This window comes from Poecile atricapillus, chromosome 2 (genome assembly GCF_030490865.1).
Source record: "Poecile atricapillus isolate bPoeAtr1 chromosome 2, bPoeAtr1.hap1, whole genome shotgun sequence".
Classification (NCBI taxonomy): domain Eukaryota; kingdom Metazoa; phylum Chordata; class Aves; order Passeriformes; family Paridae; genus Poecile; species Poecile atricapillus.
In genome coordinates, this window is record NC_081250.1 from 39334852 (window position 1) to 39362844 (window position 27993).

At 36.8% G+C, this 27993-nt stretch overlaps 1 protein-coding gene across 1 annotated transcript; it reads right to left on the reverse strand.

Annotated features, from left to right (window-relative positions):
* Positions 1-5064: 5064 nt before the first annotated feature.
* Positions 5065-27483, reverse strand: NGLY1 (N-glycanase 1). Its single transcript, XM_058832579.1, has 12 exons — positions 27303-27483; positions 26105-26219; positions 23664-23906; positions 20093-20252; positions 16667-16889; positions 15816-15937; positions 15254-15399; positions 14962-15072; positions 10885-11049; positions 9409-9597; positions 5805-5982; positions 5065-5387 (listed from the first exon to the last, which is right to left on the reverse strand). Exons 1-12 carry the CDS (start codon positions 27461-27463, stop codon positions 5212-5214), a joined length of 1989 nt encoding a protein of 662 aa, XP_058688562.1. The 5' UTR covers positions 27464-27483; the 3' UTR covers positions 5065-5211.
* Positions 27484-27993: the final 510 nt, after the last annotated feature.

A 27993-nucleotide genomic window follows, 5' to 3' on the forward strand; every position in this document is an offset into this window, starting at 1 on the left:
TGATTTTCGGTGGGGAAAGTATGTTCCCCTGGGACTTCAAGGATAATACACTATATTACTGAAGTTCCAAGGATATGAAATAACACTCAGCATTATGTAATAAAGGGATCAAGTTAACAGAACATACACTGAAACATTACCATAAAAATGCATAGTGAAATCATCTTTCCCACAGTTTAACAGACCTCTAATGGGAGACTCAGGGCTTCAAGTCTAAGCAGATGCTCAATGCCACACTGAAATCTCACATCCTTACAGGTAATGTGGACCTAAAGCTCTTGGTTACAACGTGTCACTAAACACACTTCTTCAAAAATCAAAGATCAAGATTATTCACTGGAACAAAGGAAGACATTATCTATAACAAGAGGAACCTTATTCTTAATTTTAAAATTATTTCTATAGCTTTAACTAGTAAAAATAAAAAATATTTAAACCCTTAAATATTTATTCCTTAAATCTCAGATGGATTTTCAAAAAAAGCCGTTCACTGGTCTCAGCAATTTTCTTCTACTGAAAACTTTTAGTGACCTAAATATAAATAAACACACAATAAAATGTCTCAAAAACAGGGTCAGTCATTGGAAGCTACTTTTTGCCAGCACCAGTTTATGCAGTCCATTACATTTTCTTTTGAAATAAAATTTTATTAAGTCCTCATAATTTTGTTGGTTTCTGGGTATCATCAATTTTAATTACTATTGCTTTTTTTTTCTGCTGAGTCTGAATATTTCCAGTCTATTCCTTTCACCTCCTTTTACCAAATAAACCAACTTACTTTTTGTCGTTGTGTATTTACCATACAGCTGCAATTCTGTACATAAATTAAAGCAAATTAAAATGTACTTTAAATCAGATGAGAAAAAAATAAAGCTGCAGAAACTGAAGCAGGCTAATAATAAACAAAGCTAAAGCCAAATTACAAAGCTTACCATAAAAAAAAAACCCAAGTCCAAGAATAAGAATAAAAATTTTAACAATGGAGAAAATCACTGGTGTCTTATTCACAGTCACATTTAATCCTTTACACATTTCATAATACCTGTACACCTAAAATACATATACTTGACCTTGGACTGTTAATTAGTCATTCCCAAGTTCTGTAATATAGCCTGGGAGGCCTCAAAATTCTGCTTCTGAAATTAAAAGCTTTAGTAAAGAAGAAACTGCTTCAATCTACTAAAGACTTTTTTTTTTTTTTAACTCTACTGTCCTTCTGTTTGGATTAACTATCAAAGACAAGCATAAAAAACCTAAAATTGTGTCAGGTATTATTGCTATTACTCTTCCCTTCTGCTCATGTTGACAACTATATGACCAGTGATCACAGATGTACACATAATCCACATTACATCACTGATTACTGTTTAGAGAGGCCATAAGGTACAAGGCATAAAGCACTGCTTGCAACAGTAATACTCCATAAAGAACCTTCAGAACTAGCACCAGGTAAGCTCAACTACTGCCAATAATGTTTAATAAATTCCCTCAAAATATTCAAAGTACACAGAAAGGATCCAAGTCTATTCCAGCAGCTGTGTTTAAGGAAGACACCGGTCTGCAATTTCCTTCTCAACCATCTCTATGACATGAAGCTGACATACAAAAGTCCCTTCAATACTGGCACATTTTTAATGTTGTCAAATTGCTTGGACAACACTGGCAAAACTTCAGATTTTGTCCTAACCCAGAGGTTTGAACCTACAATAGAAATTAGAGATTTTAAATAATGCCTATACTTAAGAAATGCTAAGTTTGGACAAATACTACGAAGGTCCAATAAATTCTTAACTAGTAGTATACTTCCATTTCTAGCTTGAGCAACCAAAGGTAAACAAATAAAGAGTGTGGGCGTGGAGGACAGATATCCTGATATCTGCCTGGAACAATCTCTACCCCTCTTGGAGTTCCTTTGTTTTGGCTTGTTTTGTTTAGAGCTGCAAGAACTCTGCAAATGGGTGTTCCCAGCTTCTGGCAGCCATATGTGCTGCCTGCCATCTGTTTTCATTCCACCGCACTATGGAGACAAACACACTTTATTTTTAGTGTTCTACATTTCCTGATGTTGCACATAATAAGGATTATATCTTAAATCCAACCCACTATATGTGAAAAATCTTCCAAGGATAACAGAAGTTGAGACAGATTTTCATACAGGATCAGACAAGACAATTTTCACTACTTGCTTCTCATTTTAAGTTATATAGTTTATACCAAAGTTAGTTTGATTCCTGCATACCTGTGCTTTCTGCCTCTTCTTTCTTTCTACACTGCCTAGAAGGGGCTTCCATCTTATATTTTAAGGACACATCTTCCCAGCAACTTCCTGTGGTGTAGGAAATTACTAAGCATGAAGTATCAAAACAGGATATGAAGAAATCAACAGCTGGATGATCAACTCTAGACAGACAACAGTACAACAAATGTTTGTTTGAAAGGAGGAATTCTGTGCACAAGCTGGCTCCCACATAGTTCTGATGGAAACAATGCACCCCAAAATCAGTTTGCAAGCATTAACTGGGTAGTATAGCATTAATGTAAACTTTAATGTAAGACCTCAGTTGCAACCTTGGAAGGCATCCACGAATGGCATGGTCGACAGCCAGTTGTTCTTTAAAATATACCTGACTAAGCTGGATCCTAGCAAACATTGCTGATTTAACCTTTATTAAGCCATACATTTCTAGGCAACGGTAGTTTTCATTTCCCCATTTAATCTCTACCTCCTCAATCTTATAAAAAGTTATCTACTATCCAAGTACTCTATAAAAAGTTGAGTAAACACTGACTTCTACCTACACGTGCCTTGATCAACATCTACCACTTACCCAGCACTGTACCACTGCCAGCATAACTTAATAACCATAGTTTTAGAGCAGATTGCAGCACAGATCTTTCCACCACGTAATACTGCAAATTCAGGATATTCTAAGTTAACATTAAACAACTGTGGATGAGGAATTACCTCTGGTTAAAAAAAATAATTAATTAAAATATATTAAGAGCTGGGCTGAAACGGAGAACAACACAGGAAATTAGTGTCTTTAAAACAGCTTATGCATGAAGAGATTCATGTGTTCACTGTTTATAGCGTATTCCAAAAGACAACTGAAGGAGTTACATTTAAATTTTTCATATTAGCTCTATTCAGCCTGAGTGTTTTATTTATTAATTCTTTCCTAAAATCTATTCATTGCATGTGATCTTATAAATGCAGAAGTACTTCCTCATTAATAAGACTGGCAAGGCATTTTTCCATCTTTTTAATTCACTGCAACTTTTTAAAAATTGACTTAAATTACTGTTTTAAATTATCTACAGCTATTACATTTCCCCCAGAGATTCTGATCAAAATTATGAGAAAATTACTTTATTACTTTTAAATTTATTTTGCCTTCTGATTTCAAATTATCAGATGCAGTTAAAGAATTCTGCAATTCCTCAAGGTTAAGAATTTTTGCAATTCCACTGCAAAAAAATTTCTGCCTTAAAGCACTAACTTTTTCAGCTATCAAAATATTAAGTGGAAACATTTTTGTTGATTGGTGGTACCTGAGTTTTCCTCCTTTTCCTTTTTTCTTCCAATGTAGTATCCGTGTTAGGCTAAAATAATTTTCTGTTTGGCTCCTAGTCAAAATCTCAGAAAAAGCATTTAACTGAAACTAAATACAGAAGTAGTTTAAAATGGAGACTGGCAAATTCACTTTGCATTAGTCAAGCACTGATAAACATCCTTCCAGTGTGTACAACACAGTACCGTCACTGCGCTATTCTGTATTACAGGGATTCCCCAACTCTAATTCCCCTCATAAACTCTCCATTTACATTCTGAAGTAAAGGGTATATAATCCATCACACATTGTTCTGTCACTTCTGAGCTGCCATAATCTACTATTTTTTAAGATGCCTGTGTTCACTGTGCATATGCAGTTTTCTAATAAAATCTGAATAGTTTTATATTTGCTTAGATTTGTTGAAAGGTCAGCAAACATTTATTTCAACATAAATTATTTCTGACAAACACTTCAATACAGAGGTTGGAAAGGTCAGAAAAAGGAAGAAAATCTTTAAAAATACTGATCTTGAGAACATCATCCTTAATTCTCACTTATTTTAAAATAAAACCATAGTTTGAACTTTGCATTTTAGTTCCGTAATAGAAAATCTCTTGTATAATCCACGCATGGCCTTCCTCACATTCTGAAAAAGACTATCTAATCTGAACATTCACTCCACGCTTTATTCATAGCAACATCTGACATCTCCTGGATAGTATTTTTTATTATATTGACTGAAAATAAATTCAAACACTGCATTAATTGAACAGAAAAAAAATGTATATGCTTTTACATCAAATCTGGGAATAGTATTTGAAGCAAGTCAAGACAATAGCTTAAAAGGATTTCAACCTACATGCCTACCTTTTAAAAGATTTATTAAGCAAATCTGAATTAATACCATTAAAAAGTATTTATACTGAATAACCTATTTTTTCATAGAAAAAAATACCATGTTCTTAATCAGTTTTAAGCCCCAATTTCATATCACAGGCCATGACAATTTTAGGTATATAATGAACACTTCTTTCAAAATGAGGTTATTTTTTCCAGCAACCATCATGCTTCTGAATAGTTCTAGGTATTAAACATGGGTTTAATACTTAGACATCTAACAAGAAAATTTTGAAGCAATCTTGAAATTAACTTAATTTCAGCACTTCTGGATACTACACGAAATCAAATTTTTAAAAAAATGTCTAAATCCTCTAACATTGCTTAAAATATTTTAAAATCATCACAAGCATCTGTTGTAATTGGAAAACAGAATTCAAACTGTTTTTCCAAATAGATTATAAAACCCCCAAAAAACCAGCAACCCAATCCCAAAACTCCAAATTAAAATCAATTACAATTGCTTTGTGCTTCTATAATCATGTATTGCTTCCTAAAAATGTTGTTTCCTTTTCATTGTAAAGTTTAAGGGTACTTTATGGTTCAATCCCTTAATTTTGGTGTTTTTATAGCAAAGAGGTTCTCACTGTGATGTTTACCTATTCAGTACACGTGCAGTTTCAAGTTGGTTTAATGGAAGCAGTGAAACAGGAAATAAGCTGCCAGCAGGATGAAGAGGAATTGCCAACCAAATCTTCACGTTGTATCCATAGTATAGTGTCTTCAAGGATTCCAAAGTACATTTCTGCAGCTCAGATTCTCAGAGGTCACTGAGTTTTATAATCATCTCCAAGCAATTTTCCCCACATCCTGTTAAGCTCTCTCTAAACAGCTGTGTGTGTTGCCATGCAGCTTCACCATCCCCTCCATCTAAAACTGCTTCCAACATAACTTCCGTTGCTCCAGAAAAATCTGAATAGGAGCAAAGATTTTTATCTATTGGAGGAAAAAGATAAATAATTCAGTAAGCCACAGCCCCAGACAGTATATAATAATAGAATGCACGTTAAAAAATCTAAGCCGTAATGGATGTTTAAGGAGCTCAGCTGCGACATTTGCCACCAGACACAGATGTATCTATCCTTCCTAGTAAAACACAGGTATCTTGTATTCACTCTCCGCTCCTGCTTGCCATGCTCTGTTAACATAGGGCTGTGTACATTAATAAAACTGAGTTTTGTACCATCTTGAATTAAATGCACAGTATTTTCTTGGCCTTGCTAAGAAACACTGTTGGAAAAGTAAAGAATATTCATATTTTGTTTTTAATGTTTGCACACTCTCTCCACATAAAATATTTCCAGTTACACCTCTGCTACATGATATAATTCATTATTTAAATTCCAGACTTACCTCCTATCAGAGCAACTTCTGCTGTAGGAGAGCAAAGTCTCCACTGTATTCTTCCACTCTGAAATGTTTGACTGCTTGTCCTAACTGAAATGTTATCTATTTTTAGACCGACTGACTTGCACTCAAACTTCCAGCTGACGGAAGCAGAGGATGACCCTTCTTTTCGAGCTAAATAAACCTACACGGAAAGAAGACAACCAGCATGTCAAAAACTGAGATGACCAACACACATCAAATTAATCCTTGTAACAACAACATAAAAATCTCAAGATAACACACTTGCATTCTTTGTCAAGCCCCTGAACCTTTAAAAATGTACAAAGTACAATTTTATACAAAAAAACACTCTTTCTTCATCCTCAAGTATATTCCACAGTTAGGTAATTGTACATGTTCATAGCCCCTTGCTATTTCAACATCCATAGCAAATTTCAAGCCACAAAAACACCTAAGTTTATTATTTTTAAAGGAGAATTTGATATATTTTTAAATGCACAGAACACTTCAGTTGTTCAGTACTGTTGATGAAAAGAACTGTGCAATCAGTAGATTCTTCAGCTGTGCCTGCACACTGCTTCTCCTAGGACTTGATGTGTCTCAGTTAAAGCACATCATTCATGCCAGCCATTTGTAAATCCCATATTAACATCATTTGAACTGCTGCAACTTTGCATAATTTCATTTAGTCCCAATGCTGTTCTGAACTTCACCTGGCTTAACAGTCACACTCACATATTAACGTGCATTACAGTTACTGTGAACCCTCTCAAGAATTTGGGCACAAGTGCCTGACAAGTCCAACATCTATTATCAGTAAATCCAAATAACAGACACTACCGATTAAACTACCATGATCCTTTTGGAATCCTAAATTAATAAAAATTCTGTCACGTCAAAGCTTCTGTTTAATATCATACTGAGTGGACTTAGTCAGCTCTTCATTTTTTAATCTTGAAAACACAACCCAGAGTAAAATGATAAAACACAGTAGCTTGTTTTACAAAAGATCGCACCCTAATATAGAAATGTCATTGACAGACTAGTAAACAAAATTTTAGTGTTACTATTTTCATGTTGAAGAAAGCTCAAAAACCCCAAAGGTGTGAGGACTTACACTGAAGATCACCTACGAAAAATGTAATGATTTAAGCTGTTTTCATGTGAATGTAATCTTAATGTTCACTAAGGTGCTGGCCTCCACACATTTTTTTATGTGTGGAGGCCAGCACCTTTTTTTCCACAATCTCCAGTGGTTCTAGCAAGAGCTTTCCTTTGATCAGATCCTGCTGAATGGCTGTACTTGAGTAAGGAAGCCAAAACACCCCATTGAATACTACTTGGTTGAAAGGCACTAAAAATATAGTTTTGAACACTAGAAAAGCCTCAAACATTAGTCTGTTTCATCTTTCACTATAATATCCAAGCATTTAATCAGAAAAAAAAAATTTAAAGATTTCTTTTGTTTATTCTTGACTTTCCTCTAACTTTTTGTTTTGTTTCTAGTATTATTTGAAAAATGTCTGAATTCAGAGGAAAAAACCTAACCAACCAACCATTCAAATTCTCTTCCACTGCAGCAATTCTGGAAAACAAGCCTTTCACAGATCCATGGATTTCACATCTACAGGTTCTTACACTATTATTTACTGTAGTCTGCCTCCTTGAGTCCTAGATACCAGGTTGTCTCCAGGTAATCCAACTCAATTTGTGGTTTGTACCTGTTTGCATTGTGTACCATGAAACCAAATGGTTCTTTTCTGGTACTCCTGGTCTAATGCTTACAGATACATTTTCTGTGGCTTTTAGATTTAAATGCCTTTCCATTCAACACATTATAAATGTTTACCAAGTACTTCTGTAAAGGTTCCTTTGGCTTTTAAGCTCTTGGACAGCTGCTGAATCAAAGTCCAAAGCTGCATCTTGTACAAAAAGAACAGGCAAACCTGTAACAATCTCTTGTTGCCGCTGAAGATGAATAGATCACACGGACACAGGTTGAGGTGTGGTGAAAAGAAGAGAAAGTTTATTTTTCCTCCCAGGATTTATAGGTTTCTGACCACAGCCAGGGATTGGATGGTCAGGATAACACTTTCTCACTGCACTGGCCATGAGAGATGCCCATCACAAGACGTGTAACAGAAAGAATGTACACATATCTATGTTTACAGTTACTGTCCTGGGAAAGTCTTTAGAAAACCATGTCAGCAAGCTCAGCTGAGGTTTCAGGGTGACAATCTCTCCCTCTGCTGTTATCTCCCATTATACAAACAACACACAATGAAAAGTAATTTTAAATTCTTAGATTCTTACACACTTTCCGCAGGATGCAATTCCTGCAGAACTAACATGCCTTACTCACAAACCTGAAAGAGACCTAGAGCAGTAGCTCCTAATTTCTCAGTGCCATCATCTCATCCTTTGGATGTGTTACTGAATACAAGGGTAAAGTCTTTTTGCCTGGTCTTATAGATCAGTCTCACCCTGTCTTATAAGATTAGTAGAGCTGAGAAAAATTGTGGTTTTGTTTCAGTGCAGGGACAGCATGTTTCTTGCAAAAGTGAGGATAACTGGTCACTGCAGAATTGAAAACATAATGCGCTATCAGATTTTTAGCAGATCCTGGGGAAGAACAGAACATCTGTCCCTTATTCTGAGTTTTTTGTTACTTCTCTTTTACTATTAGGTCTACTTCATTGTGACATCTTTCATACTATTCTCCTGTTTCTCTCCTTATTCTTTTTCTTTAGTGCAGCATAGCCTCTTCAAGTTATTCCCCCATTACATTTTGCAAATCAGTTACGTACAGACCCAGGAGAGAAAATCTCAAAAGGCAGATACATACTTAGCTCCATTTTCATCAGTGGGAAGCTAGAAGACTATTTGGTCAGAGACTCTTCAGACTAGTAAAATGGCAGAGGAAAAAAGCAGTAACATGCTCTAGTCCCTGACAAGAACATTGTGTTCCACAGTTGGCTGCTGTTGTGGGAAAAGCTGTTTGCTAGTACACAACCCCTTCCCACTTCACAGGTAACAGTTCTCAGATTTAGAGCCTATGACTCTTGAGCTGCTCAGTCCTGACATTTGGGAAGGATTTTGGGCAGGGTATACAATATTCTGGAAAACTGACAGGTTTTTGTCTTCTTGCAGATGGAATTTTATTATTTAGGATGACAATTTCTTCCTTTGGCTGTATATCAAAGAGATATACACTATAAAATTACTCTTAAAAACAACAAGTACCTTTTTTGTTTCAAGAGAAATACTGCTTTTCAATAAATCAGCATTTTCCCAAAAGTCTAAGAAGGAAGCCACTTTTTAAAATTTGGTGTTCTGGCAAGGATTTTACCTACCTGCAGAGAATTCACTCATCCTTTCTGTTATAATCCTTTCTGTTATTATCCTTTCTGACAAGTTATATTTATTTCTAATTTCTTGTACCATCTGGCCATCTTACTGAATCTTAACAACAGCATTTATAACATCAGCTAAATTCTATGAGCACCAAGAGAGGTTTTGAATACAAACATTGGCAAGGGTTTCTGTTTTACTGGAGTTACCACAATTTTACTGTATGTTATAGGCTTTTAATAATTCGTATTCTTACCATTTTCCAATCTGTTTCAACCTTTCTCCAAACCGATTCTGACTTCCAAACACCTGCTTCCCAGCCACTTATTTTTTCACTGTTATTGGAAATCCGTGTATAACTATCATCTATTACATTGTAGACGAGATGGAACAGTTTAGATGCCTTCTCCTTTTCAGAGGGAATAAAAACTACTTCTTTTCTTTTCTGAAAAAGCCAAAAAACAGACGCACCTTCATTCCCCAATGCCTAAATTCCCCCAAGACTATGTTACTTTTAAATAGTATGTCATGGTTTTGCAATTCAGTTTTGCTACCAAGTGAAAAAAAAAAAAATGTCCTTTTTAAGAGAGGTCACAAAACCGTTTCTGCAGAAGAAATGTTTTAAACCAGTTTCCTACAGTACACCTGTAACTTTTCCAGAGGGGAGGAGTAATTTTATTTTTTAAATTTTCATGTAATTTCTTTTAGAAGTAATTTTTTAACAAACTAACATGAAATAATATAATTTAAGTATGAAATTAGAGTTTCAGAACAGAAAATTTATACGTTGAATACATTGCTTGTACAATAAGAAAATGGTTATTCTGAATAGCAAACCTGTGACTACTATGTACAGGTGCTTGTGTATACCTGTTTTCAAACCAACTTCAAAAAAACTTAAAGTACAAACTTTGTAGCATCATAGTATTATTTTTTTTTAAAGTCATTGTTCTTACGAGTTTCAGAAATTAAGTTTTCCAAACAACTGAGAATTGCAATAAACTATTAGTTTCTGAAAATTAGACAATCCTAAGAAACTCATTAATTTCACTTAACTGTTTCTATTTAGGACAATTAGACATTCCACATGACTGGATTGCTACAAAATTGATGTCACACCTTTGCATCCTCAAAGTGAAATATTATTATGGTTCATGTTAAATATTTTTATGGTACTGGGAAACTGTATCTTAGCATAAAATAAATAATAATTAAGCCTTGCTTTTGGAAACAGTAAAAAAATATTGATGTGAAAATCAATCAAGCTTATTATTTAAGTGATTGCTTAATTTATACAATTCTAATTGCTCCCAATTTTGTTAATTGATTAGCAAAAATAGTTGGTCAAAACCTACTATTGGTTAAAACCTGGAAGTAACTAATATTACAAGTACAAAAATTTTTTACAGTTTTCCCAATTTTTTCAACTAACATACTTCCTACTTCTGTCAGACTAATTTAAATAAAAAAGGTATTTTTAACTTCTAAGAACAAAACACACTTTATATCAAGGAGTCCCAAACATTATTAGAATCAATTCTCCAGCATCAATTCTCAAAAATTACTTGTGGACCTCTACTGAATTCACATCAAACTTTCACCTAATGTTTTTGCAAGATTCACTTGTTAGAGCTGAATCTGGCTACCTACCATGTTTTTTTTTTTACAGGTCATAATAATGAAGCCTTAGTTAGCTACCTCTAAGATGGTCATCAGTGCAAAAGTTAAATACCTCTGGACCAATTTCACCTCTGGCTACTCGCCAAGCCATTGAGCCTGATGTCCTTCCACCATATTCACCGGGTTTAGGGGTTTTAGGAGAAATAAACTCAACAAGCTCCACAATAGTCCTTTCCAGGAGTTCTCTTTTTCTATTTTCTGACAAAGACTTTTGTCTCTGAAAAAAAAGACATTTAGGAAAAAAGAAAACATTCTGAAAAAATGGTATTTGTAATTCTGCTCTAGAGTGACACTAACTGGGAAAAACATAATTGAAAAAACAGATAAACATTTAAAGTCTAGACCAATTGTTAGAAGCATTAAACTTATACCACAGACAGAAATATAAAGCAGTCATAAATGTACAGTTATGTGACAGCAGTGCTTTCTCTAAGAACTTGCAGACACTATGTGGAATTCTTTTAAAATAATGTTTGTTCTTTGTTTTCAATATTTACTTGGACAATAAAACACTTCCATAACAGTTTTTATAGCTATTCATATGTATGCTGTACCATAGCTGTTCTCAATATTATCTGGAGGAAAGAGAAGGCAAGAATCACATATGGTCAAATTTTAATTCTCAAAGGTGGAGTGACTTGGTTGGCAACAGTTTTGGTTTTGTGATTAAGCCCAAATAAAAGTTTTTTAAAGAGTTATTTCGCTGATTCTGTCATAAACAAACCTTGACATTTCCATTTTTCAGATGTGAGAAAACAAAGAAAAACTTAGTTCCAGGAAAATTAGTGAAAAATAAAAAGAATTACATGTCTTCTTTGACTACATGAATAAAACTCTGAGCAGTTTTTTGGTAAACAACTTTTAAAATTTCATTGATATGCTAGTATTTTGTCTACATGATTTTCATGTCAAATATACAAATCTGGAATGTGAAGCTTTTCAGTTTTTTAACTGTGAATAAACCCACATGGGACTGAAAAAATTAAGTTCAACATTGAGTATATAAATGATTACACACATCTCTTTTTTTGCTTTGGTGATCACCCAAGGCATGCACACTGAGCCCACTGGGACCTGACACTTGAGGCTGATAGGCATTTCAATTATCTCAAAAGCAGCTCTGATCCCAGCTAGTTTTGCTAATAGAGATCACAAAAGAAACATCTGAAGACCTTTTTTGTTCCCATCAACAATGTGGAACTGTATACAGGAAAGTAGATACAGAGAAATGACAAGAAACAGCTCCAGCTGAACATATTCCAGATGCCAAATACCAGTTCTTACACAGCAAGGGGGGAAATACACCTCTACATATGTTGATGGATGACAAGCACTGGTTGCAGCAGTTTCCCATGGAACATCAGGCCTTTCTGAATCTAACAGTTGCCCTGACACTTAGGATATCCCTATGCAGCAGTACTGATCTTGCTCCAGCTCAGAGGAAGTTTGATATGGTTCATCCTAAATTAACAACACCAGTTCACAATTTCCTTTAAGTACTCTGATGTAGTGGAAACCCAGTGTCAGTGGTCATCACCACTGAAATCACTGATGTCATGCTGAGAACTGGATGCTGTGTAGTTTTTGTAACAACAGCTGAAAAACCTGTTATAGAGCAGTGCTTCAACATGAAAAGGCTTCAGAAAACACACCTCATCATGCATAATACAAGAAAACAGTTAGTCCTTCAAGTATAAACAGTACAACACAAGTATGCTAATTCTTGTCATCTCCTGCCACCCAGACTCTTGCACAGAAATGCAGCAGGTCCAACATGCCAAACACTCAGACTCAGCAGACATCAACACAGCCTGTGCTGGGAAACCTGCAACTACATTTCCTACCAATGACATTGTCATCAGAAATGGATTGCAAAAACCCCAGCTTCCATGGCTCAAACTTCTTGCTTTTGTGTTTTTGGATTTTTTTTTTTGGTTGGGTTATTTGGTTTTTAGGGTTTTTTTTGTTTTGTTTTTTTTTTTTTTTTGTTTTTTGGTTTTTTTTGTTGTTGTTGCTGTTGTTGTTGTTGTTGTCTTTTTGTTTGTTTGTTTCAAGGTATTACCCTCTACATACTTGGTCAGGCCACACCTTTCTTTGGCAGACAAAGGTATTACGAAGGATGGTGAACTGCACCTTTAAAATCAGTTCTGTGTCATGCACGAGTTGTGCTGTTGATGCTTCCTGAAGGACTCTCTTCTTTCAGGAGTCCAATAACCCATAGTTATATATAACTATATATATAGTTATATAAAGCCAATAGTTCAAGTAGGCTTACTGCTGGATGAGCAACAGATAATTTGAGGGCATGAATGGAATCTTAAACCTTTGACAAAGAACACTGGTTCATCTCACATTAATGAGCATGAAATGCTTGTAATCCAACCTAAATTACTAGTTTTCCTATCAAGAATTGACCTGGCTATAACTATAACCATTTATAATCACTACCAAAAGATTGGAGCTGAGAGCAAATAAAAAAATAATTTGCTTCTCTGTTCCACCATCCAAATTCTAATGAAAGCAGTGAAAGTTCAGGGTCCTCCCCACTTTCTATCTGGATAACAGACAATAGCCTGGAATATGGCAGTAGGTGAAGAAAATTTGTGTCAATATGTGCTATAGTACTACAGAATATTATCAGAGAGTGGGTAATCCAAAGGCTATACACACATTTAGGAATGCCTGGCCCACATAAAACACACAAACTATTTTTGACAAGTAAAATAAGTACAGAAGAGATTACTTTAATCTTGTCTGCTATGCAAACCACTCAACAACTTCTGAACTGTTGTGTGGCCTCTGCTTGGCAGTGGAACAGACAGACATCCAGAGAAGTAACAGCCCTTGCTCTTTATGCAGGAAAGACAAAAATGACCCCTGTCATAGTTTCCTGATTCCATCAGTATTGTCAGGGAAATTTTCCAACTTACTACTGCCCCATTTCCAAAGTTGTTTCTGTACAGACAGCTGTAGAGGTGAAGAATGTGGTGATTGGTTTCTTTTGCCAAAAGATCAGAAGAAAGGACCCCTCAGATTAGTTCTGTAACCAGCAGGCATTCATGGCTTGGAGGGAACACCACTAGATTCCTGCAACTCTGCACAAAGAGCATGCATTCCTCAACTTGATCCTACACCTCCTTTTGCCTTGCTGTTCTGGTTACTCTTCTCAGTGCTCTGCTCTGCTATGTGACTCTAATTTTTCATTACTGTTAAAACGATTTCAAGCCCTGGTCTCAAAATATTACTCCAGCTCAATTCTTCATAATCTTAATCTATGGCTATAACTCTCAAGCCAGCAGGCCTCAAGAAAGGCATAATCTGTTTATTAAGTCATCAGATGTATACTACCACTGGAACTAAAGTTTCCATGCATGGGAATTAGCCCTGTAAGGAAGGGAGGACAAAACTGAAACCCCAAGGTGGTTCAAGGTTTTATGGTATTATAGAATATTGAACCAAGTTCATGGTGTCCCAGGTAGGAGTGGAAAAAACCTTAGCAGACAGTTTCTGCAAACATGACATGCAGGTGCAAATGGCTCCATGTACTTTTGGGATGTTAAGCATGAACAATGTAAATACACGTGGCTCTGAGTCAAAACTCTGCTGCTGGTATCAACACCTTTTGAAAGGCTTCAAAACAGTCCGTGAATCATTCCTCTCACTTCCTAGTGCTTGTAAAAACTCACTAAAATCAAATTAAACCTGCATTTCTTACAATTGTAAATGCTACTGTTTTCAAATTATAGCAGCACTGATGTGGAAAACATTCAAACACCCTGAAGGAGTCCACACAGTTACTAAGTTACATAAGTTACTAAGCAGTTGCAGTTTACTCCTAGCAAGTACAAATTTGCTCCAAAGTCCCTAGGAAAAATAATATATATGCACACATCTGTGTATATAAGAGATAATATGACAATCATCTTACATACTATCATTTATCTTATTTCCAGTAAGTTCATCACACACTGATTCCTATGTATTCAGGGTAAAATGGGTAATTAACAGCATTTTTTATATCCACAGTGCATGGATATTCCTACCAAATACATTCCTTTGTTTGAGGACTCCACATTGTGCAGATACTTGCGTTTCACTCTCAGAAACCCACTGAAGAAAAGTCACATACCGTTCTATTTAGTGCGTTAATTGTCTCTCGCAGTGTAGCTTCGCTGAGTGCTGTCCTTCTGGAGAGTACTTCTTCATGTTTACAGCTGTATCTCCAGGTGACATCAACAACCTCAAGCACAAGTGAAAGAAAATAAAGCAACCAAAAATTTCCACATATCTTGCTTCATTTAAAGAGGCCAGTTAAAGAAAGTATGCTTTTCTACAATAATTCTGAAAATCACACCAAGGTGGAATACATTGCACACTTGCTTCAGGGCAAGTTTGTTTATTATTAACATCACTACTCCTACCTCATCTTTGGAGAATGCAATTATGTAGGAGAGCTTCTTTCCCCAGCCAGTTTCATAAAGAAGAGGCTTATCACACACATTTTCACAAGGATCACAGTGAAGCCATCTTTTCTGAGATGAAGAATATACTTCAGTCCACACATGATCTGTGTAACAAAGGCCAAGAATGAACACTTATAACTTATGAAGATAGAGCCTCTATCTAATCTTGAAGAATATTGTAACTTTTACTGATTTATTAAATGAAGGAACAGGTGAAAGAATGTGTTTTCTCTTCATCTACATTTAGAAACATTACCAAAGCTTCCTTTTTCTTAGGATCACAGTCCCTTACATTCAGCTAAAGATTGTATCATTTTGAAGTCAGTCATCTGATCTTACTTGCAGAACTGTATTTCATCTCATCAGGCAAGACAGGAAATTGAATGTATATTGTCTCAGTTAGCTGACTGCATAACTGCACACGCTGCCTGATGGCTAATATGATCTGAGAGACATAAAATACATAAACTCCTTTTGCACAGGTTTGTATTAATGTTTCAAGACTCCAGAACACTGATACCTGTACAGTCCCAGACATATCTTGCTTCAAACCCTACAGCTCTGCAGCACAGTGTAAAACAGTTGGCCCACTCGCCACAACGTCCACGTCTGGTTTCCAGAAGTTTTTCAGGGTTGTTATATCTACAGGAGAAAAGCAACACAAAAGATGAACAACTAAAAATACATTTCACCTTTCAGAAATCTTCACATCGTGTTCTGATGATCTGAACAGACTTCAGTACCAAGCAGTCCACAGAAGATAATGGAAATAATTGCTGTACCACAGAAAATGCATCTGATCAGAATGCTACCTCAATTCACGTGATTCCATCATATGTTTACAGCAGCAATGAAATTAATCTGGTTAAGTTTTCAAAATTGATTTAGACATCTTAAAATATGACTTTTGTATGCTTGTCGTTTAAATAGTTAGCAAAAATGTCTAAACATCACAGAAGTATAAATGAATTGTGTATTTGCTCTTCTGATACAGATGCAGCAAAAGATGTACATTACACTGGGATTTCCTACAGAAATGAAGTTTTCCGTGCAGTAACAAAACACTACCTACATATGGTTGCCAATACTAACATATTTAATTTGGAAGCTGTAGTTCATCAAATTAACATTAAAAAACCCCCAACCAAGCCAGACAAGCATTCAGAACAAGTCTGCATAGGAGAAAGCACATATTGTTTTTAAAAATCTCTAATCTTGTAGAGAAATTGCTGGTTCATCCAACATTATATTATGTTACTTAAAACAGCTTCTCTACTCTCTGAACTAACAACTTCTCACCTGTTCACAAAATGCACAAATGCAAAGCTGTTTCTTGAAAGAAAAAAAGACAGCAAGTCTCTGTATGCTCACCTTGGGAATCTATTACAGAGGTGACACTGGTTGCAGTAATGGTTTTCTACTCGACTGGCATCCCACCTTAGATCATCATCAGTAGGCAACAGGTAGTCACTTTTAGGCTCTGTCTGCCCACCACACCTGCTGCAAGGAAGACTATTTACCCAACGAAAAAAGGAAGTCTTAAACCAATCCAAAAGCTCCAACAATAAGAAGTCCTCTTCATTCACATGTGCACCTGTAAAATTCATACAACACATGGTTCAAATGGAAAAGTAAAAGTAATTTAGTTGAACTTGACAGTGCCCATGCAAATCAGCATCTCTGGGCCTTTATATATATTTTTTGTACTTTTAAATATAAAAACTGTATTAAAAAGCTTCATATATTATTTAAACACATACAAAAAAAGAAAATCTAAATTGTCAAGACTAAGTTCAAACTTAAGAACAAAAAATTGCAGTCCTAAATACTACAGTTAAAATGAGAATAAGAAATTGCTCAGAAAAAGGAGTCAGATTTACATTTCAGCCTGGTGAATTTCCTGATGCCCTTCACACTCTTCCAGGACTTTGGAACAGAGAGTTAATTATTTTTATGCTCCAAAATATTTTCCTATTGTTAGCTATTAAACTAGGAATAACAATTGCTTTGATTTCAAAATCCTAAAGAACCAGACACTGGCAGCAGTCTAAACAACCAGGTGTACAGGCTTTCTATAAACAGATTTTCTACAAACACGGCTTAATTATCGTAGAAAATACATATATACCGTGCAAACACATTAAGTTTGTTCTAATTTCAGCAAATAAACACCTTTCTCAGCTTACCCAAGGTAGACACAGGATGTCTTTTGTTTTCTACTCTAGATGATTTTACCACACCAGACTCTTCTGGCCCATTTTCCTGCTTACAACAGGTGTTAGAACCCACTAACATACTCTCACTGTTCTGACATTCTGAAATAGCCCCATTTTACCTAAAAAACAAATCTAAAAAATCCAGTTTTTCAAGAGAGAAACTTGAAAATTCCTTTAAATTCCTTAGAATCTTTAAATGCAATCCCCAGAGAGATAGTCTTCCTTCTCAGATACATAAATATTCAAATAATTCTTCCTAATAACTTTATCATCTAGGCCACACTGCAATCAAAGGTATTACTGCCTGGTTATTTTTATGCACTACAGCTTTATTCTAGTCACAGTGCAGACAGGTTTGACTAATGAATATTAACATACAAAATAAATTTGTACAAATGCTGTTTAAAGGAAATTGACGGCTGTTGCACTAAAAATTTATGCACTAGCTCCTTTTTCAGGATGGTGAAAAAAAACCCAAGATTAGTTTTTATGCTCATTTCACATCTTGCTCTGAAGTTGTAGCCATTTTTGGTACAAAAGACTGTAGGAGCATTAACACTATCAAACACACATTGCCAAGATCATGAAGTGCATGGGAAGAGATCATCTGTCAATAAAAGCAAGAACATCTGACTCCTAATTATAGTAAAATTTCCATTTTTACTCCTGTGTGTGGAAAACCTTTGTGCTGGAACACTCAGAAAAAGGCTTACTACTTACAGAAAGGATACGCTTGTATATTCAAACTCTGCTAAAAGCTGAATGAGAAGATTTCAAGCCCAGGCCATACTCTTTTTTTCCTGGATAACAACATTCAAACTAGAACCCATCTGTGAAAATATAACTGCTATGCACTATAAACATTCTTCCCTTCATTTGAAAAACAAAACCTTCATTAAAACATCACATGGAAAAATGATAAATGTGACTTATTCGAACAGAAAACACAATTGGCTGTGATACACAGCTATTTTTGACTGTTCAACACATCTTTCTAATGAAATGTGGCAAAGGGAAATAGTAAAATCAAAGCTATACTTCCCATCAAATAGTTGTTATTCTCCTAGTACAGTCTTTATGAGCCAAGAATGCTTATAATGTGTTGCAAGGCCTATCCTAAAAATAAGTGTCCCCTAGCATTAAGTATTTATTCCCAGAGGTGGCGGTCTTAATGCAGCAGGACAGAAACCAAAGAAGCTGAAAGTCAATTACCGAAACATCTCATATAGAGTCCATTCCAAAACAAATGTTTCTATAAAGCTCTTGAAAAATGCTTTCAAGCTGTCACAATGCAAAACAATGGAATTCCATCCCTTCCCCTTTATTCATATCTAAATTAAGGTCTGGAAGCCATTTTGATTAAGTCAGCTTGATGATTTGGGAAGAAACACCCAGAACACTATCCTCCCGCCTCCTTCCCCTTTTTTAAACAATGTGCACAGTAGTATTAGAACGGAGTCTAAGAGGCAGGCTTGTTCTTTATTTTTCTCCTTGTATAATTTATTACTGCTATGTGTCTTTTCCCTATTGTACTGTCCCATGCTGCTGAATGAGAATGCTTTTTACTTGTTCACATGGTTTCTCACTTCCCAATACAGTTTTATAAAAGAAGAAAAATTACTATGAAACTCCATTGTCAAAAGTTTCCTTAATGCCAAAGGCACAATTATACATTACTGTGGCCATATGAGACACAACAAAGTAATTTGTAAAAAAAACAGATTATTTTTTTGACGAGATTATTTTTGGTTTGCAAACCAACAGCACTTCTGTAAGATTAGCAGAATTGCTTGAAACAGTCTATCAAAGATTCACAGTGAGAAGGATTTTTTTTGTTTAAATATGGTCTTGAAATTGTATTTTTTTTAATATTTATCCTATAGAAGCAATATTTCACTATACCACTGAAGCAAATCTAAAACCATCACCTGAAAACAGAAATATGTCATTTTAACTGACAAAAACTTCATACATTCCAAACAAATTCTCATTTATGAAGAAAATAGGAATTTTAGACACTGATGCCGCAAGTATTTATGCCAACATTTCATATCTAGGTCCAAGAAGAAGAGGGAATAACCGCATTTATTTAAGCATTTGCAAGGGAAGTGATCATTTGTTTGTTATCTGCATCTTGGAAAGATCTCATTCAAAATCTCACCATTACCACTTGAAAAAAGAGAGGCTGTATTTAAAAATTTATTCTGAATTTAGAACTCTAGTATGTGCAGGAAAACTGCACTCTGAGAATTTCATAACAACGACTACTTGAACAAGAAGCTCCCCTCCTCTCCTTGTACCTATTTCACTCAAGATTCAAGGAATGCAACATTTGTTTCCACAGGACCTTTTTCTACTAATTCAGAAATTAGGAGTCAGAAATTTCTACATAAAAGCAACAATAGATGGATCACAAAAGCAAAACAAAAAATAAAAGACTAGTAAATTATGAAGCAGTTAATTCCAATTTAGAAACAGCAGCTGGAACCTGCCGACCGCCGACCAAACACACATCAACGATGTATGGTACATTTGAAAGAACATTTCTGCTTCCATATACACTTCAACTTGGCAGCATTACCTTTGTCCAGTCTTGTAGCTTGTGCTAGCTTTTTCTGAGCCTTGTTTTTCAATTCCTGGAGGGGAATTGCAGCTAGTGCTTTCTGCTGAATAGAAGGATTCTCATACATCAATACGAGATTCTCAAATTTTGTTTGAAGTGTTTTCAAGATGTTTGCAGCCTGCAAAAGGATTTTCAGTCACAAGATGATTTATTAACTTTCACCTTCAGGCACAATAACCAAGCTGTTCTATTTTAGTTTAAGTAAGTCATAATTCTATTTACATTACATAATTCATATTTACATTATGTATTTACTTACAGGTGAAATGTTTATTTGCAAAGAAATCAACAGAAACTGAAGACCACCACCACCCAAATTGTAAAGCCAGTCTTGTCATCTCCGAGCATTCTGAATGGTGTCTTGAGTGAAAAGTGTACTAAGGGAGAAAACTGTTTTTAAAGACACCTCAAATGGGAAAGTTTTTGACTTCTCTTCCCCACCTAATCCCCCACACCTTTCTTTTGGACATCTTTTACTCAAAATCCACAAAAAAGACTTGTAATCACTTTCATTTTCTGGACACTGCTATACTGGTTTGTAGAACTATATTATTGATGAATTCTGCTTAATATTTCTTATTCATGAATGTTGCTTGTCTGTTTCTACTTCCTTCTTTTACAGATCAGCTCTGATAGAGGTTTTATAGACACTGAAGCACTGAACCACCCAGTCTGTTTCAGTAGCAACTGGATTTGAGAACCAGGTTTTTTCAGCCAATTATCCTACGAGTCACTAGTGGCATGTTGCACCCAATAATGTACACACATAGATACTAAAACTATTTTAATTGATACTGAAATTGATAGTAATGAAGTTGGTATCTCAGCAAACTACTTGTTCTCATTTAAAAGGGAACAATACAGAAAGTGAAATGTGATTTTTAAAGTAAGAGTCTGGCATACTTCTGGGGGAAGCCTGTGGCACTGATAAATTACCTTTTCCCTATTGCTACATCGTGTTTCAGCCTTCAGCCTTGTTAACTACCATCTTAATTTAATCAAAAATGCAATGCTTTCCTGAGAGGCTGGCAGCAAATGCAATATAATACACCCAGGTGTGAGAACTCTTCAGAAGATAATTTCTTTTAGGGGAGCACTTAAACTACAAGTGATTGTTTTTATGCTGTTACAGTACTGCAGGATCAGTCCTTAGTTTTCATAACTGCTAAAATAGAACAAAGATAGAAAAATAGAGCTGGTCTTACTCTTCCTGGAGCTCATCAGCTGTAGGTAACTGGTTTAACATCATAAACTACATTGTGTCCAGATTCACTTTAATGAAAGTTGAAAGAACAAAGTAAGGGACATTAGAGACTGACAAAGGCCTAAAGACCTTCATGGTCTGTCAGCTTCTTGAAAGGGTATGCAGGGATATTGTTCAGCACATCAGGAAGTCTCCCTGATTCTTCGACAATTCAGGTTTCTGAGGCAAAACCACCAGTGTTACACTAGGGCTTAATCTGTTTCATGAAAGCCACTGTATGAAGTGTTATGCAAGCATTTAATCTTAGAAGCGAGGTGAACCTCACTGCAGTTTTAAGTTTGGATATATCTTTCCTCCTGTAATCACTATGCCATTCAGAAACAGATCAGAACCGATCCAACAGGATTAACAACTAGCCAGAGCTCCCATTTTCCCAAGTCTCAAGAATATTTTATGACAATATGCAGAAGAAATCAATCAAGCAAATTAGCGATGGGCTAAGTCCCTAGAACTGTGCATTTAGGAATATTTCTCTGTTTCAAATAAGCTGCTTTTCCCTGCACTTACCAGGCCTCCCATGAATGACAGGTGAAACACACAGGCAAGAAAAAAATGCTTGCACTACGGAAACAACTCTAAATCTCTCTGAGATCTGTCAGCAGTGCGTATAACAATAATACAACTATAACTCTGCAGCATACTCACTGGAAATAAACCCCCCACTGCTGTGCAAGCAAAATGGCAAAGTCGCTGCCAGACCTCCTCCCAATCAATCCAGACTATAAAGACCAAATTCAATGGTTCAGAGACCTACCAGTAGAGTTCCCTGTAGAGATCTGCTAAATACAGCACTCTAACAGAGCGCAAACATTGCATTATTGGTGTCTCTAAATAGTAGTATGTTTGGTCCCACCACCCAGGCATGGAAGCATGGAAAATTAATAGTTTCAGAGAAATGGATCCACAACCCTGACGGCTTGCACATGCAGGGGCAAAAAATCTAGGAATTTTAAGGATTAACCACAGTTATTTGTGTCAATATTGTGCAACATTGTTGCCATTGCAGGATCAACTTTTAAAGCTTCCAGTACTAAGCAGTACAACAGCAGCAAATCATTCCACAGGTTTCGTAATTACTTCCAACCACCATTGCAGAAGTGGCTGGAACAGTAAAAGTCTAGAAGCAAGCCAAAAAAAACAACCCAGAAATCCCCAAAGCAAAAGAAATCCAGTCATTATATTTTAAAGGCAACTACTGCCATGCTAACATAATTAGATTAAATGTCTCAAGACAACCTACACCAGCACCTTGCTCAAAGGACCTCTGGTGTAAGGATGGGTCATTCAGTGCTCTCTATCCCCAAAAGCCATCACTTCAAACAATGCTTTGCTGCTTCTCATTCACTGACTTGTGTAGGTACTGGGAAAAAACAGTATGTATTAGTTCATATCCAACAATATACTGATAATATAATTTAAAACATGCAACATGCATCTAAGGATGCATGGGAAGTGAGCTTTTGGAAGGATTCATCGTACACCAACTTTGAGACTAAAGTGGCACTGGTTCTAGGAGAAAACACTTCAGAAAGTTAAACCAAAGGATCCTTAAAAGTTTCTATCAAAAGGTGTAACTTAATTTTTCAAAGTTGTTCGAGGTGCTGAGTCTTCTCCCATCAGGCCAGTTAACAACAGATGAAAGGACTCTGCTCTGTCTTGATCAGGAACTTCACCTCAACCTCTTGGACAAAGGAAACAGCCTAAATATCTATAAACTTGTCCTTGTCTGGCTAAATTTGTTTTTAATGACAGGCACATGTGAAAAAAGAAAGCCCTCCTCACAGGCTACACATAGAGATCAAAATGCATGAACCAAGACACCAATAACTATAAACATTACAATTCTGCACCTGTTCTTCTGTTGGCTCTCAAATATCAAATATAACCCTAGTCTTAGCTTCCCACTCTCACCCTTGCTCCCCATCTTGCTGCTCCTTTTTAATACGTATCAGCTTTTTCTCTTGACACCCTGATCAATAGAATATTTATGGACATTTTCAACAAAATCTCTTGCTAATATTCTATTTTTGGCACGTTTCATGCTTAAGTTGCATGTAAAATGAAGAAAACATTCCAAAACCTTCAGAAACCACTGAATAAATAAGCCTAGTCCAACCTTCTTAAAGCAAGATTAGCTATGAGAAAAGACCAAGTTGCTCTAGGAGACTACTCAGTTTCTCTGAGCAACCTGTCCTAATAGTTACCTCTTCCTCACTCTTCATATGCAAGATTAATGAGCCTATGAAGTTTGCAGGTTATAATTACCATTTCAAGAGATTGCACAAGTGATGTTTCTGATTGCTGATGGGCAGGGGCAAGAACAGAGTCAACAGGTCTCGAAGGCCGTTGTACAGCTGTCTGAGTGCTGGTGACAGTTTCAGAGGATCCCGATCTGTGGATTTGGTTTGATTCATTCAGTCTGCTACTCCTCTCACCAGCAATTAAGTCTCTGATTTTACGTAGTTGGTCAATTGAAGCTTCCTTAGGGAAAACCAGGTGAGTTTCTCCCTGAAATTCAGACAAATGAATTCAGCAGTTAATGCAAGCCTAAGCTGGTCAATGATCTGTAGCTATAGGTGACAGTTTACTGGAAGCTAGCATCCTAAGGCTTGGCAGTATTCAAGTTTTTAGATTAGGTCCCTTACAATAGAAGGTTGAAGCCTCTCACAGCTTCAGAAGCCTACCAGATCAAGAATCTAAAGTCAATCTAGAGAAAGAGGGCTCATAACAATATGTTTTTATTAGTAACTTATTTTGCAGAGCGCCATTTGTGGGCTATGTAGTTATGGTGTGACACAGAAAGCAGCAACAACAGAAAGGAACAACTAATGCTCAGTTCCCACAGCACCTCAGTGAAATCCTAGGCAACACAGGAAGACATTCAATGTTGAAGGAAGAAGTCCCTAGAATGGCATCTGCTGGAAATTGTCTTACGTACTGGTATGTTTTACGTTGAAGTTTTAAGTTTTCATTTTTATTACTTATTATTTTTATTTCATTATTACTCTTATTAAAACTGGTACCTGGGTTGATTTCTAGATTTTATTTTTGACTGCAACATGATTACCGGCAGGGTAACATGAGATCAGTAAGTATGACAGAATCAAATACCTGTGTACTTAACATAAAGAAACAGGTTACTAAAAACATGAATATCCTGAAGCACTCATCCTTTAACAGTTTCAGTTTCTACCACTATTCAGCTTCTACTTATTACTTAATAAGCTTATTAAGCTGACTTATTTACCCACAGTTACTTGAAGTCACATATCACTATAGATGGAGACTTCATGTTAACACTTAAAATCACCACAAAACTAAATGGAATGTATCAAGCCATTACCAAGCAGAAACAAAAGAACAATATATTAGCCATACAGTTGAAGAGAAGCTTGTGAGCTCCAGCTTTGACTGACACAATAACCGTAAGACTGAGCCAACACACTCCCAGAGATCTGCCTGAGTGCTTCCCTAGCTACACTGCCCACCTCCTTGCAAAAATACACCATTAAAAGTCTCCGGAGCACCAGCAAGAGAAAAAATCCACAGACCATTTCTCCCTCTGCAGTCACCACCTCTTCCAGCACACTTTTTCTTTCAATTAAAAAATTACAGTAATTAACTTCACCCAAAGAGAAGGCAGAGGTCTCATGACAGCTGGACCTAAGTAACATAATGTACATACCCATACAGAAGTGTGGCATCAAATTAAAGCAAAGCAAGAGCTTTGCACCGTTAAACAAGAGCTGGGTTTTCAGGCCAGGTTTCCAGTAGTTATAAAAACTACTTCTAGTTTAACAAGCTTTGTCAGTTTAAGTTCAACCAAGACAGGGACCACTTGAGAATACAAAACAATCTTTGAAACACATCTTTCTGACTGCAACAGAATCAAGATTCACTCAACACTATTTTAGGATAACATTTCGTAACTTTTAAAAACAGGTTTTGAAGAACTCACCCTCCTACTACTACTTGAACAGTCAGTCTATTGCCCTTCGCTGATGTCATGACAACACAAGGACTTGTGCAGCAGCACTGTGAATTGGCTGAAAAATTCGTTTTGTTTTGGAAGATTAAATTTTAATCAGATCAGCTTCCCCTAAATCACTACTGGGCTCTACTGATGGCAGGAACATGAAGAAGAGCAGGGCTTTAAATTTTTTTTTCCTCTCTTTAAAATGGCAGTTTCAACACTTATTTATAGTGCTACATTTTTATTATTTATATAATTATATAATATATATAATAAAAATAATACCTAATGGGATATATAATATATATAGTACACATAAATATTATACTATTATAGTGTTATTTTTTTTTTATTTTATATACACACACACACACACATTTTACTATTTATAGTGCAACACTGTTATTTCACCTAACAGTCTACCCTGCTTCCCACCACTTCCTTTGTGCTAGCATGGATATGTATCCAGCCATTCAGTAAACCATCAGCGTGCCTGACCAGCAAAAAAAAAAATATCTTGTTATGCATTAGGTTAGCCCACCATTTTTCTGAAGCAACCACATCTAAATTCTTTGCTGGTTAGCTACAGATATTTGCAGGCAAGAATTGAAAGAATATACCAACTGCCCTAAAATCTACTGCCTTGCCACTAGAGAAGCAGAAAAAAAATTCCAATTTTAAATTTTACTATGTAAACTGATGAGGGCACCTGAAGTTACCACATTATACTCACCTCTTGAAACCCCATCTCAAATAAACATTCAACTGCTCCTCTGACGGGCAACAGCCTTGTGGAAAATGCTGGATTTCCAATCCGAATTAATCTGTATTTTTCCTCATAGGGATTCCTGAACAAATTGAAAGTTATAATTATATTTTCAAATTAAGTAAACACTTAAAAGCAGGCTAACTGCACTATGATTTTTTTTTTTTTAAGTTTAATTTAATCTACATCACTTAGGTGAAACCTACATAAAACTTTGACATTATAAATGCCTTTTTTCTACTTTGAGAGTTACCAGTTGGTGCTAAAGTTTAGCTTGCAACTTATGTTCATGAATTCGTGTTTTGTAATCATGCCCAGCAGGGCTAAGACACTTAGAGACAACTTCACATCCCGCTATACCTAGTGCATTCTAAATGAACCTGTCAGGTTAATGCTGGATGGCTCTAGTCCCACCGTGGAGGTTGTGCTAAACTGCTTGGTACTGAGTGAAACGACTGCGATCTCTGTGCCACCTCTCAGCTACCCTTTCCTCAGTCAATTCTTTTAAAAACCTTCTTCTTTCGCCTTTTTCTTTAAGAGAAGCCAGCCTGGGACTCGCCATTCTCGGTCACACAGCAGCTTTTACAAGCAGTTCAAGAGCCAGATATAGACAGGGAGGAGCAGCCCATACTCCTCGAGCTGCTGGAAGACATCAAGGTCAATCGCATGTACCGGCGTGTATGTGCACCCTACAGAGCCACCTCGCAGAAATTCAGCTATAATTAACTCTTGGTACCAACCCTGCGAAGTCAGAAGCAAAGGGCAAGCGAAAAATAAAATAAAAAATACAAGGAAGTTAAAATGAAGTTAAAATAGTTTTAAACAAGTTAAATTACTTGCTATGCACCCACTTTTTTCAGTACAGTAATACTTGTTTTAATACGCACCTACGGTGAAGAATCAGGAATAAGGCATCACTTTGTGTTTAATGCACAAACTCCTAAACTTTCAAAGCAAACCAACCAGCAATAATGAAAGAAACAGAAATCCAGAACACTACACCCCTAGGTAAGCAACATTAATTTTAAAATCACGACAAAAACACGCGAGACGCTTCTGAGCTCCGGTATTACACAACAGAACCGAAGGCGCCGCGCGGAGCCGGGGAGAGGCCGGCGGGACCCTGCGGCACCGCCCGCGGACCGAGGGCGGCGACCCCGCTCACCGGAGGATGTTGTCAGCGTAAGTGAGGAGCAGCCGCGAGGCCTCCAGGAAGATCTCCCGCCTGTTCTGGCACAGCTCGCTCACAGCGGGGGAACCCGGCGAGGACGAGAGTCCCACGGCTGCCGCCATCGCTGCCCGCCCCCGGCGCTGCGCCACGCGCATGCGCCGTGCGAGCACCGAGGTCACAGCCGCCAGCCTGGCAGCGCCGCTGCGCGCATGCGCGGTAGGAGCGCTGAGGTCACCGCCCCAGCCCCACAGACGGCGCATTGCTGGGGGGGGGGGGCCTTAAAGGGCCCGAGCGGGTTTAATCCTGACCCGCAGGCCCCGGGCAGCGGGACCTCCCGATCACACCGGGATCTCGGGGTCCCAAAGCAGCTTCTTTCACCCGCTGTGCAAGGGGCCAATCCACGATTTATTTATAGATCTGCGCAGAAAGGGATGCACAAATGATTCCCTTACTTCTTACGCTGATTAGCTCACGTCCTCATTTTTTCTCTCGAGTAAATGGTTGCAGACTTCCCCTGCCAGAATTACCTTTTATCCAGTCAGAGGTGATCCCAGCACAGCAGCTGAGTTGTCTTTGCTAATTTCTTCCTTATCTTGGGAGCTCTGCCAAATGTCCTTGTGACAAGTAAATTCTTGTGCCCACTGTCAGTGGTACATCCTTCTTCCCCAGCTTTGTAAACCTCCAG

What these genes read in the sequence shown, in the direction of transcription:
- NGLY1 (XM_058832579.1), bottom strand. Translation starts at nt 27,463, where the DNA reads ATGCGCGTGGCGCAGCGCCGGGGGCGGGCAGCGATGGCGGCAGCCGTG. An exon ending in AGCTACAAGACTGGACAAAG is followed by an intron (nt 16,890 to 20,092) that starts GTAATGCTGCCA and finishes TGAATTTTACAG; the next exon opens with GTGCACATGTGAATGAAGAG. An exon ending in AGAAGTTGCTCTGATAGGAG is followed by an intron (nt 5,388 to 5,804) that starts GTAAGTCTGGAA and finishes TTCCTCCAATAG; the next exon opens with ATAAAAATCTTTGCTCCTAT.